The 11604-nt window shown below is 33.4% G+C and overlaps 2 protein-coding genes across 2 annotated transcripts; one reads left to right on the plus strand and one right to left on the minus strand.

Annotated features, from left to right (window-relative positions):
• The first annotated feature begins 2270 nt into the window (after positions 1-2270).
• On the plus strand, positions 2271-5351 carry LOC107832319 (primary amine oxidase 1-like). Its single transcript, XM_016660142.2, has 4 exons — positions 2271-3513; positions 3599-3712; positions 3994-4535; positions 4852-5351. The coding sequence occupies exons 1-4, from the start codon at positions 2359-2361 to the stop codon at positions 5009-5011; spliced, it is 1971 nt and encodes a 656-aa protein (XP_016515628.1). The 5' UTR covers positions 2271-2358; the 3' UTR covers positions 5012-5351.
• Positions 5352-5433: 82 nt separating this feature from the next.
• LOC107832320 (sugar transport protein 8-like) lies at positions 5434-9386 on the minus strand. The gene is made up of 4 exons (XM_016660143.1): positions 9065-9386; positions 8061-8380; positions 6712-7338; positions 5434-5979 (listed from the first exon to the last, which is right to left on the minus strand). Exons 1-4 carry the CDS (start codon positions 9171-9173, stop codon positions 5572-5574), a joined length of 1464 nt encoding a protein of 487 aa, XP_016515629.1. The 5' UTR covers positions 9174-9386; the 3' UTR covers positions 5434-5571.
• Between the last annotated feature and the right edge of the window lie 2218 nt (positions 9387-11604).

Below are 11604 nucleotides of genomic sequence, written 5' to 3' on the forward strand. Positions count from 1 at the left end.
ACTAGTATACTATATATATATATATATATATATATATATATATATATATATATATATATATTACTTTGGCCATAGATTTTGCCAAAATAAACTTGGATTTTATTTGGCAAACACATATTTGGCCATAAATTTTGCCTACATTTTGGCCAAATCCCAAATCTCAAAACCAGCTCAATAGCTGGTTTTGGGCCAAAATATCACTATTATATTTTTTAAAAATTACCCCAAATTTTTGTATTTTATAAAAGAGTCCACCATTTATTATTTTGTAAGGATATTGCTTCGTATTCTCGGTGATTTGATAGTATATCATGTAGTTCATTATAAAAATAATAATTAAATTTATTTATGTTCAGGACTATGGTTTGCGATAATATAATGAATGTTATTGATAATGGTACTGTTGAGTATTTGTGATAATTTTTAGAACTTGTGGGTATAAGTCATGTTTCATGTTTATACAAACCAAACTTCACCCAAAACAGATGTCCAAACACATTTTCGTCATCAAACCAAATTTCACCCAAATCAGATTTTTCAGAATAAATTTGAGAATTTATGGCCAAACGCCGGCATAGAAAACGGAAAAAAAGCAAAAAAGTGATGTATAGTAGTTGTTCTACTAAGTTGTTAGGACTGTTTCAATTTATTTTATTTCTTCATTTGATTGGAAGAACTTTAATATATTTATCCAGATAATGAAAACATAATGTGCAATAGCTAGAGTTCTTAATCTGCATTTTATTATTGTTTTTCTTTTACAAAGTTAAAAAGTAAAAAGGACGAACCCATCTGAGTTTGGAATTTTTCACAATGCAATTCAAATAGTGAATGCAGACCTTTATCAAATTTAAAAAAAGAAAGTCTTGATAGATGATGAAAGAGAAAATAATTTTATATTGAGTATAACGACGTATAAGTAGTTGCAACCAGAGGCGGTTCCAAAATTTAAAAGTTGCGAGGCATCATTATCGAATAAAAATTTGAGCAAATGCTGGATTAGGAATCGAATCCAGGCCGCACAGTCTAAGATTTGAATTTTAGGGTGTCAAAATATATACATGTTATTTAAGATATATATAAATATATACATAAATATTTTTTTAAGCCTGCCTTATTGAAGTTTGATTTTGAAATTTCTCTTTGCGGAATTTGGCATATTGAATTTAGAGTAATTCTTTAGTGAGAATTAAGAGGTGTTATAAATGGGTAGACCTCTTTAAGTTCAGCCGTTTCACACACCTTCAAATTAAAAGTTGAGTACACATAGACTTGGTTTTTTATTCTTAACTTAAGATAAATGAAACTGAGAGGAAAATGCAAAGAAGGAAAAAAAAGATAAATCTTATTCTTAGCATGAGAGACGTACCAAGTCACCTAGCATATAGATATGACTTGTTAAAATAGGAAGAGAAGCATTGGAACAACCGTAAAATTACTTTTATGTTACCTACAGGTCACGAGTTCGAGCCGTGGAACAATAGAAACAGCCACTAATGCTTGCATTAGATAGGTTGTTTATATCACATTCCTTGGCATACGGCCTTTCTCCGAACCCTGTCGGGGATGAGAGAGTTGAGAACAAGGCAATTGCCTTATGGTGTATATTGGGTACTCATCATGTGCCAAAGTGGAAGAGTTTCCTTTACGCCAACATTAAAGGCTTGGTTTTAAGCTTTGGCCAGCAGTTATCTTTAAGCATAATTTATGCCATGCCGTATATATAAGACTATATATAAGTTCCAAAAGTCTTACTTTTTTTTTCTTAAAGTCCATAATAATCAAACACGTTCACATAGAACCAAATGGGAAAGTATTTGTTTTAACTTGAAAACTAAAATTCAAGTATTAATTCTAATGAGTCCACTTTCTGAAAAAATTAGACAGACCTCTACCTATAAATAACCAAAAAAAAGAAAATATTCGGTAACATTTGTGCATCAATTAAAAAGCTGTTTTCACAAGGCAAAGTGGCTCTTAGTTTAGCATTATGGTCTTTCAGAAAAGTAAAAGGCTTGTTCTCTTGATTTGAGCAAACAAAGGAAAATACTACTAAGTTATTGAAGACCAAACCAAAGCAATCTTAGCTTTCAATGTAAGAAATAGCAAGAAGCATTGCCCCACTACTTGTATTAAATGTGATAGGTTACTTATTGTCTTCTTGATTTGATTTCTTTAACTGGTTACAGCAAGTATATGCTAATTGAAGCTACCATGATTATACAACACTTTATAGCCATTAAAACATTTAAAAAAAACAAGAGGGGGAAAAGTAAAGAAAAGAAAAACTCTGCCAACAATAAATATGCAAACAGTATTTTGAATGTCAAAGAACCATTAATTTCTCAATCAATCTATATGGAGTTCATAAAAGTAGTGTCCACATCTTTTACTCTTACAATTATTGCTATTGTCTTCTTGTTCTTTTCCACTAGATGCCAATGCCATCCTTTAGACCCTCTAAATCCTATTGAGATCAACAAGATTAGAGTCATTATTCAAAAATCTCATTTTAGTTCCCTCTCCAATTTAACATTTCACTTTGTTGACATTGAAGAGCCTGAAAAAAAAGATGTCCTTCATTGGATGTACTTACATTATAAGCATAAAAATGTTCCTTTTCCTTATCGTCGAGCCAGGGTAGTAGTTCGCGCAAATGGTGAGACGTTTGAAGTCGTTGTAGACTTGGCCACTCGCTCTATCATATCAGAAAATCTATATACTGGTCATGGTTTCCCTCCACTCACTCTCGACGAAATTGTACAATGCAGCAGGCTGACATTGAGGAATCCTAAATTTCAAGATTCAATATTGAAAAGGGGTTTGAATATATCAGAAGTTAGTTGCATACCACAACCAGTTGGATGGTTCGGGCAGCCAAAGACACGAAGAATACTTAACGTTCCATGTTTTTATCGACGAGGGACAACTAATTTTTGGGCAAGGCCAATTGAAGGGATCACTACAATAGTAGATGTTGAATCCATGAAGATAATCAAATATATAGATAGATTCAGAGCCCCTTTGCCTGAAGCCGAGAGTGCTGATTTCCAAACATCGAGCCAGGGATCAGTCGCTTGCAATGACACTGACACAAGCCGGATTATCATCAAAGGCAATGAAGTTAAATGGGATAATTGGATTTTTCACGTTGGATTCAACACGAGGGCGGGTATGATCGTGTCTACAGCTTCTATATTTGATGATACAAGAAATGAATATCGACGTGTGCTCTATAGAGGTCATGTATCAGAGACATTTGTGCCTTATATGGATCCTACATTTGAATGGTACTACAGGACTTTTATGGATATTGGTGAATTTGGTTTCGGAAGGTCTGCTAGTAGTCTTGTCCCGTTGCTAGATTGTCCGAACAATGCAGTGTATATGGACGGATATATGGCTGATTCAGATGGACATGTAGTGCAAGTTCCCAACGCGATTTGCATATTTGAAAGATATGTTGGCGATGCTGCTTGGAGGCATACAGAAAATGGAGTACCTGGAAATATAGTAAGCGTCTAAATATAAACATTTGCATACTTACTACTATAGTTATCTAGTGACATAATCAACATTCAATAATTTGTTTTTGCAGAACACTAAGGGACAGCAAGAAGTTAATTTGGTTGTTAGAATGGTTGCAACAGTAGGAAATTATGATTATACACTTGATTGGGAGTTCAAACAAAGTGGAACTCTCAGAGTTGGAGTAAGAAAATTAAGATGTTGTGCTTGTTAATATCTTTCTGATTTGCAATCTTTATTCTTTAGACTTCTGGAAGGGAAGCCTTGGCGTAACTAGTAAAGTTGCTTCCATGTGACCAGAAGGTCACGGGTTCGAACTATGAAAACAGCCTCTTGCAGAAATGCAGGGTAAGGCTGCTTACAATAGACCTTTGTGGTCCGGCCCTTCTCCAGACCACGCGCATAGCGGGAGTTTAGTGCACCAAGCTGTCCTTTTTTCTTTAGACTTCTGATTTGTCCGTGCAGGTAAGTTTGAGCGGAGTTATGGAGACGAAGGCTGTGAAATATACGAACAATAACCAAATAACTGAGGATGTTTACGGGACCCTTGTGGCGAAAAACACTATTGCAGCTAACCATGATCACTTCCTTATTTACTACCTTGATCTTGATATTGATGGTACTGATAATTCATTCCTAAAAGCCAAACTGAAAACTAGAAGAGTGAAGGACTCAAAAATTTTACCTAGGAAGAGTTATTGGAAAGCTGTTAAGGAAACTATGAAAACAGAAAATGAGGCTAAGACACACATAGGACTAGAACCAGCTGAATTGTTGATTGTAAATCCAAATAAGAAAACAAAGATTGGAAATGGTGCATCTTATCGACTAATACCTAGTCGACCAGCCATGTCCTTGCTATCGTACGATGACTACCCTCAACTTCGAGCAGCTTATACAAAGTATCAACTGTGGGTGACACCATACAACAAATCAGAAAGATGGGCCGGGGGATTCTACGCTGATAGGAGTCAAGGAGATGATGGCCTAGCAATCTGGAGTCGCAGGTAACTTTACCATGTAACAGTCCATCCCACTAGTGATATTGTCTACATTAAACCTAAAGTCCACACAACTTTAAGACGCATAACTAAGGTCTAAGGCTTACTTCTTTAAATAACCAGCATTTCTCTCGTGTTTTGCCACGTGGAATTTGCCTAGGGTGTTACATATTAGATTTTCCAAGTGTGGCCTTGTTGTCTCAAGATCTGCATTTCTTGAACTTATCACGATTGATTAGTACATCGTAGATGTTTTTTTAATCTTCTTTTTTTACTTGATCAATGATATTATACAAGCTGACTTTTTGGTGTATATATGCAGGAATAGGCATATTGCAAACAAGGATATTGTGCTTTGGTACACTGTTGGTTTACATCATGTACCATGCCAAGAAGATTTTCCTGTAATGCCTTCAATTTATGATGGTTTCGAGCTCCGGCCAACAAACTTCTTTGAAAGAAATCCATTGCTGAAACAATGATATACCTTGATAAGCTGATATATAATTTGAGCAAATGCAAATTTCAAATTCTTCTATTAAACATTTAGCTCATATGTAAGATGGCTTTGATGATTCTTTTAACTCTACTACATAAAGTGTACTAGTAAATTTGTTGTAATTTATATGGAGAACAAATCGCCTGAAAGACGACCATCCACTTTCATTTTGAGCGTAGACCAACATGTACTGATGTACATCACACGACTGATACTAGTTGTGTGAGTGTGTTTTGACAAGTTGAATTTGTGGGAGCTGAAATCTTCTATAACATAAGAATTGGGTCCAAAAATTTCACTCGTCAAACATAGACAATCCCCATGTGTCAGTTGTGTAAGGCGCAAAGTAAAGTTTATCCAGAAATGTGTGTGTTAGGTAATAAAACAATCAATTTGCACAAACTATAAAGCAAAAGACAACATTTCTAGATTAAATTCTTCTTTTGCAAACAAAACTGGAGACAAAATTTGATATAAGGATAGGCAGATAGGAAGAAAGAAAAAAAAACAAGCTAACAAACTTTTGATCACAAAATAGCCAATCTAGAATAGTTTCTTCCAAACAGGGTGCTTCATCCAAACACTTTCCACCATAGAATCAATTGGAATTCCCTTTGTTTCAGGCAACAGGAAGATAACAAACAATCCCATAACGACGATCCATCCGGAGAAGAAGAAGAAAATATAGGCTTGCATTGTGCAGAGCATTGTCAAGAATGCCTGTGCAATGAGGGAAGTGAAGAGCATGTTGGTGCTGACCGCGAACGCAAAACCAGCCGTTCTTGTTTCCAAAGGGAATGTCTCACTTGGAATTAGCCACCCGAGCGGTCCCCATGACCACGCGAACGACATTACATACGTGCACACCAGAAGAACTACCACTGCTGCTAGTGTCCTGTCCAATGTTCCTGTCTCCCTCAAATTTGTTACCAATATAGCTCCAATTGCAATCTGCAACATTAAAATCAAACTTCTATCAGCAAAAAAGAACAAACAAAGGCATCGCAATTTGATATTATAGTCTGTGATAGAAACATACTCCCTCAGTCCCAATTTATGTGGCACATCTCGGCTAACAAGGGTTGTAGTTGAACTATATACAAACAGCTCTAGCTGGAAAGGGGATAAGCTCGACAAAGACTTCGAAGGAAAGGAGGTAACCAGCTACTAGACCGAAAGGAAGGGGGTTTACCAATTGATCAATAAGTAGTTGCGGGGGAAACTGGTCCTACTCCTTAGCCAGGATCAAACTCTTCCTTTCCGGTTACATTGGCTTGGCCTTTATTTTGAGAGTCAAATTTCTTAATTTTTACCAAGAATTCAGACATAGAATCTCGAAATTTTTGAAGTAAAATGTACATTTTTGAAAACTATGTAAAAAGTACTATAACTCACAATAATTAATAATTCAAAATATTTATATGAATCACCCTAAAAAGCTCAAACGATACCATATAAATTGGGGCGGAGGGAGTATTAGCCCAAGGGTGGTTAATTGAATTCTTGAAAATTTGAAATTTTAGAGTAGTGGCAAAGGGATTCAGAAAAATGTGTTTGATCACGAATTTGACTCTTGATAGTGATATTTTAGCTTTTTGTGAATCCATTTGCGACAAATTCTGCCTCCGCCACTGCTAACAATTTAATCAATCATGCAAGTAGTTTTTTTTATGAATAGTGTACCTGAGAAATTAACATTTGGCAACAAGCTTGGAGGAGCAATTTTCTTCTTCCAACCTTGTCAACAAGATAGATGGAAATAAATGTACTCCCAACATTAACAAGTCCAGTAATAACAGAGGATAGAAGCGAGCCATCGGTCTTAAAACCCATAGTCTGGAAAAGAACAGGCGCGTAAAACATAATGGCGTTGATTCCAGTAAATTGTTGGAAGATTTGCAACAAAATTGCAATCACAAGTGGCGGAATACTAGCAGCCTTAGCTAAGTTCCTGAATGGATGTTTTACTTGCTTAGCTTGTTCACACGACGCGACAATTTCTTGATACTCAGACTCGACTTCACTGACACCCCTAATCTTTTTGAGTGCGGCCTTGCCCTGTACCTCTTTGCCGCGCTCAATTAGACTCGTGGGGGTGTCAGTGATGACAAAGGAACCAATAAGTAGAACCATAGCTGGGACAGCTGCAAAGCCAAGTGACATTCTCCAACCATTTGGGTGAATCATTGAAGTTCCATAGTTAACAAGATTTGCTATGAATATTCCTATTGTTACAAAGAGTTGGAAGAGAATATTCACTGCTCCTCTGTGTTGGATTGGTGCTACTTCAGTCAGAAATAGTGGAACTGTCTGAAAAAATTCCAAAAAAAAAAAAGGAAAAAAAAAGAGAACTTAGACCTAAGTATAATTCACGTGTCAAGTAGACATTTTAAATTTGTTTTCCAAGACTTGGTTATGACATAAATAATTTTTGAAAAAAGAGACTTAATTTTTTTGAAATATTTTTCCCTATTTTTTGTTAGATTGTAAAAAATACTTTTCGGATAAATTATCTTATTAAAAATTAATGATAATATTAGCAAATCAGATAGCGTTTTGATGAAATGTTTGAATAGTATTAAACGATGAGAATAATATCTAAATGTTGGTTAACAAAGTGCTATGAAGTTACGAGTTGAGATAATTATGAAAGAAATTGACTTCCGTCGAAAATTATTTTCTAACAAGCAAACACTAAAAGAAATCTTATTTTCTGGAAAAAATTCACACTCCCAAATACTTAGAAATTTGGAATTGAATGAAAGATATTATAAAGTTGCAACCATTTCAGAATATTCTATGAATCTTGAGTATTAAGTTCTATGCACGACTGTTAAAAAAAAAATTATACGATCATGTCACGTAAAACGTAAATTCAATGCAAATAATTCTTTACACAAATATTAATTGGTAACCTTATAAAAATGGGAAGCGATCTTCTATTAAAAGATCAATCTGCACTAATATCCCAAGAAAATCTTTACTCTATCAGTGTATATAACGGTAAACATAATCATTTTATTAATACGTACCTCATTTCCAAAGCCAACACCAATACCAAATAAAATTCTACCACAAATGAGCATCCATCTGTTATCCGCGGCGGCGCTCAAGGCAGCTCCGCCGATGAAAAACATAGCAGCCATGAAAATGGTTGGTCTTCTCCCTAATTTAGTGGCAGCTTTCGACGCGAAAAAGCTCGCAACGAGAGCCGATAAGTACAAGGATGAAGTGAAGAGTTGGAGAAGTTGATCGTTATATTTACAGTAGTTATTCTCTTTTGCATGTAGCTTTCTTTCATAAACATGTGGGAAAAATTTTACCAAGAAATCATCCATTCCTGAAACTCCTCCTGATTTAATAAATCCAAAAATAAAATCAACATAAATTAATGTTTTGCACTTCTTGATGCAAAACCACATAAGAAATACAGTGGATTCATCCCAATCCAGTATTTTTTATGCGAAACATGAAAATCTACTAAAATTCCAAATAAATATTAGATCTATACCAATAATGTTAAAATTAAAACGAGTCTAGTGCTAAGCACCAGTGGTAATGGCCTAACTACATACGGTAAACGGTTATTAATAGTGGTGAAGTAAGAAATTTCTGATAAGAGTGATTCAAAAATTAAAAAAATAATATACTTAGAATTTGAACCTATGACTTAAACTAATTTTTGGATTAGACCTCCTTTATCACTAAACTAGGCGTTTCTCTTTATATTAAGGGGATTTAATAGTCTATACATAACCACATAAAAAAAAATATTCTTACACTATAAACAGAGTGAAACCCCTTGGCAACATGTGGCTCCGCCCTGGTGATAAATAATTATAGTGTATTGTGTATATAGAAAATTATACTGTATATACAAATTAAAAATTACTTATATATATAGTGTGTGTTGAATCTTGAACCCCTTAGCGGAAAATTCTTATAAGTTGAATATTTTTAAGTTAAATCAAGAATTCGCCCATAATAAGAAATGTTCTAAGAAAGGCCAGCAAAAAATAGAACAAGAAAAACATACCTGAAATACCAATATCATAACCAAACATGAGGCCACCAAATGCAGCGAAAATCCAACAAGAGAGCGCATAAATTGTGATTTTAGAATTATTTGTCTGAGCATTCGCCATTTTTGCTTTCTTTTTTCTGATATCTCTCAAAATTGCAAAAAATTCAAAAGACAGCTCTATGTAAATGCTACACTTTTTTTGAGTCTTTTTTTCTGTTTCTGCTCTTTCCTATATATAAAATTTAATAAACCAGCCAAAGAATATTACATGAGAAAGAGACGAAGAAATCTAGAGTAAATTAATACTCTATTCTTTGCCTCTTGACTCTCCAGTTTTTTGGCCGGAATTTAGTTAATCTTATAAAGTCAATGCCTTTTATAGTTTGAGATTACAGTTAATTCTCTTGCTTACCTTTCGGATAAATTTGTGACTATATTTTAATTAATAGGTTGCTAATGTTTGGTCTCCCAAAAGTTTTGGATATCCATCCACCATTAATATTTTTTAATTTTTTCTCACTCTGTTTCCGTATCGGTACTCGTATTCGAACTTACAGTAGACTTATTAAAATCGGGCAAAATAAAAATGGACGGTGGGCTGAAACTAATTGTATTTACTAGTCGAATATATATATATATATATTGGCTATCATTTTTTGGAGCGGCTAAAAATATACATTTCTCAAAAAATCATTGGTTCTTGACTAAAGTTTATTCGAGGAATAGAAAAAATTAAATTACAAAGTACTAAGTGATATGTATTTTTTGCTTAAAGTTTTAACTGCTAAGATTAAAATTCTTAAATACGTATAAACACTATGTGCGAGTAAGTTTTTGTACGAGGGGAATGGTCGAATTTGTCTGGATTCATGTGGTCAAAGGAGGTTGAAGGGTCATTCATTAATTAGTTCACAAAAATTCATGCATTTACAACTTTAAGCGTCACGAATTTTAAAACAAATAACTAATGGGAGGATTTTCTAAGGGAAAAAAAGAGGGGGGTGGGGGGTGGGGGGAGTTAACGATATTGTTAATTTGAATTAAAAAAAAGAAAAAAAAGGTTACATGGAACAGAAGTATAATTAGTTAAGAAAATGCTTCAATTTTTTATTTTATATGTTTACTAAATAATGTTTAATGTAGTTAAAACATTGAAATCCAAATTCTCCATTTTTATTCTTATTTATTTTGTTTTTTCTTTGAAAAGGTTTCTGCGCATTTACAAAGTTAACACTCTAAGACTTCTGTGTATTCAAGATTTAATTTTTTTCAAAATTTTCCATCTTTTCCCTTTTATTTTGTCAATTATTTCCATAATTTTCCTTTTATGTTTTTAAAAATTTTAAATGATCCCCTATTTCCTTCTTCTACTTTTGAGTCAAATTTGGGAAAAGAGCACAGAATAAGGCGTAATCTGATTGTGCTTTAAGTATACGTTGACCATCAGTCAATCATTTGAAAACGGATTATTTTGGAAAATAATTAATAAGCAGACGGTAAATCAGATTACTAACCAAATACTACAGTTTCAATTTGAGTAATTGGTTAGAAACTTAAATTATTACCATAAAACTATATTATTAGCATAAATGAAAGATTTTCTTGCTGTGCTTGTTGACTCACTTGTTGACCTATTCTAAGTAGCGAACGAAAGATTAAAATTTTGTTAGATTTTTTATTTAATTATGATGTACTCCTATTCGTTTTGAATCATATTATATCTTTAGATTATTATAACTTACATATAATTATGATATTTGACTGTCATCCAAAAGTTATTTGATGATTATAAGAGTCGTTTAATTTAATTACATAGAACTTTTATTGTTGGGTAAATAAGAGGATAACAATAATGTTGTTAGACCGTATGAGCTAACGTGTTCAAATAAATCAGACCATACTTTAAAATGATTAATATTTTTTAATAATGTTCGCGCATCGCGCAAATACTAATACTAGTTAAGAGTAATATGTGACGATGCTGAATTTAATAAAAGGATAAGTCATCAGATAATCAATGTATAAAATATTAGAACGCTATGACTTTGGAATTTAAAAAAATGAAAAGTTGATCGTATGAACTACATTAATCATGAATATTTTGTTTGCATAATGACTATATAGAATAAAAGAATACAATAATTCCATTTATACCACGTGATGGTCATGTATATTTTTAAGTCTTATGTACTTAATTAGATTTTATATATTTCTTTTCTATTTTTAAAGGGGGGAAAGTGGCGAAAGGAAGGGAATACATACATAGTGAGATTCGATCTCTCACCAACTTTTTCTGAATTTATTTTGCTTGCATTATGTCAGAATTTACTATTGAATTGTTCGTATTGTGACAATATCATTTTGTTGATACTTGGTATGATACAAGATATCGTCCAATTGTGAAAATTACATAACAAGATACCAACAACAACCTCAATAGTAAATATTTCATTGTTCATAATACATATATTATCTTAAGTGATTATTGTATACGGTCGAAATAGATTTCGGCATTCGTACGATAGATCGAGGTCAAAACGTAATGGATCAGA

This window comes from Nicotiana tabacum, chromosome 14 (assembly GCF_000715075.1).
Source record: "Nicotiana tabacum cultivar K326 chromosome 14, ASM71507v2, whole genome shotgun sequence".
Lineage (NCBI taxonomy): Eukaryota > Viridiplantae > Streptophyta > Magnoliopsida > Solanales > Solanaceae > Nicotiana > Nicotiana tabacum.

Coding starts and splice junctions, on each gene's coding strand:
- LOC107832320 (XM_016660143.1), bottom strand. CDS start 9,173: ATGGCGAATGCTCAGACAAATAATTCTAAAATCACAATTTATGCGCTC. Junction 8,381..9,064: donor TTATGATATTGGTATTTCAG/GTATGTTTTTCT, acceptor TTATTAAATCAG/GAGGAGTTTCAGGAATGGAT. Junction 5,980..6,711: donor GCCAAATGTTAATTTCTCAG/GTACACTATTCA, acceptor TTAATGTTGCAG/ATTGCAATTGGAGCTATATT.
- LOC107832319 (XM_016660142.2), top strand. CDS start 2,359: ATGGAGTTCATAAAAGTAGTGTCCACATCTTTTACTCTTACAATTATT. Junction 3,713..3,993: donor GTGGAACTCTCAGAGTTGGA/GTAAGAAAATTA, acceptor TTGTCCGTGCAG/GTAAGTTTGAGCGGAGTTAT. Junction 4,536..4,851: donor CTAGCAATCTGGAGTCGCAG/GTAACTTTACCA, acceptor GTATATATGCAG/GAATAGGCATATTGCAAACA.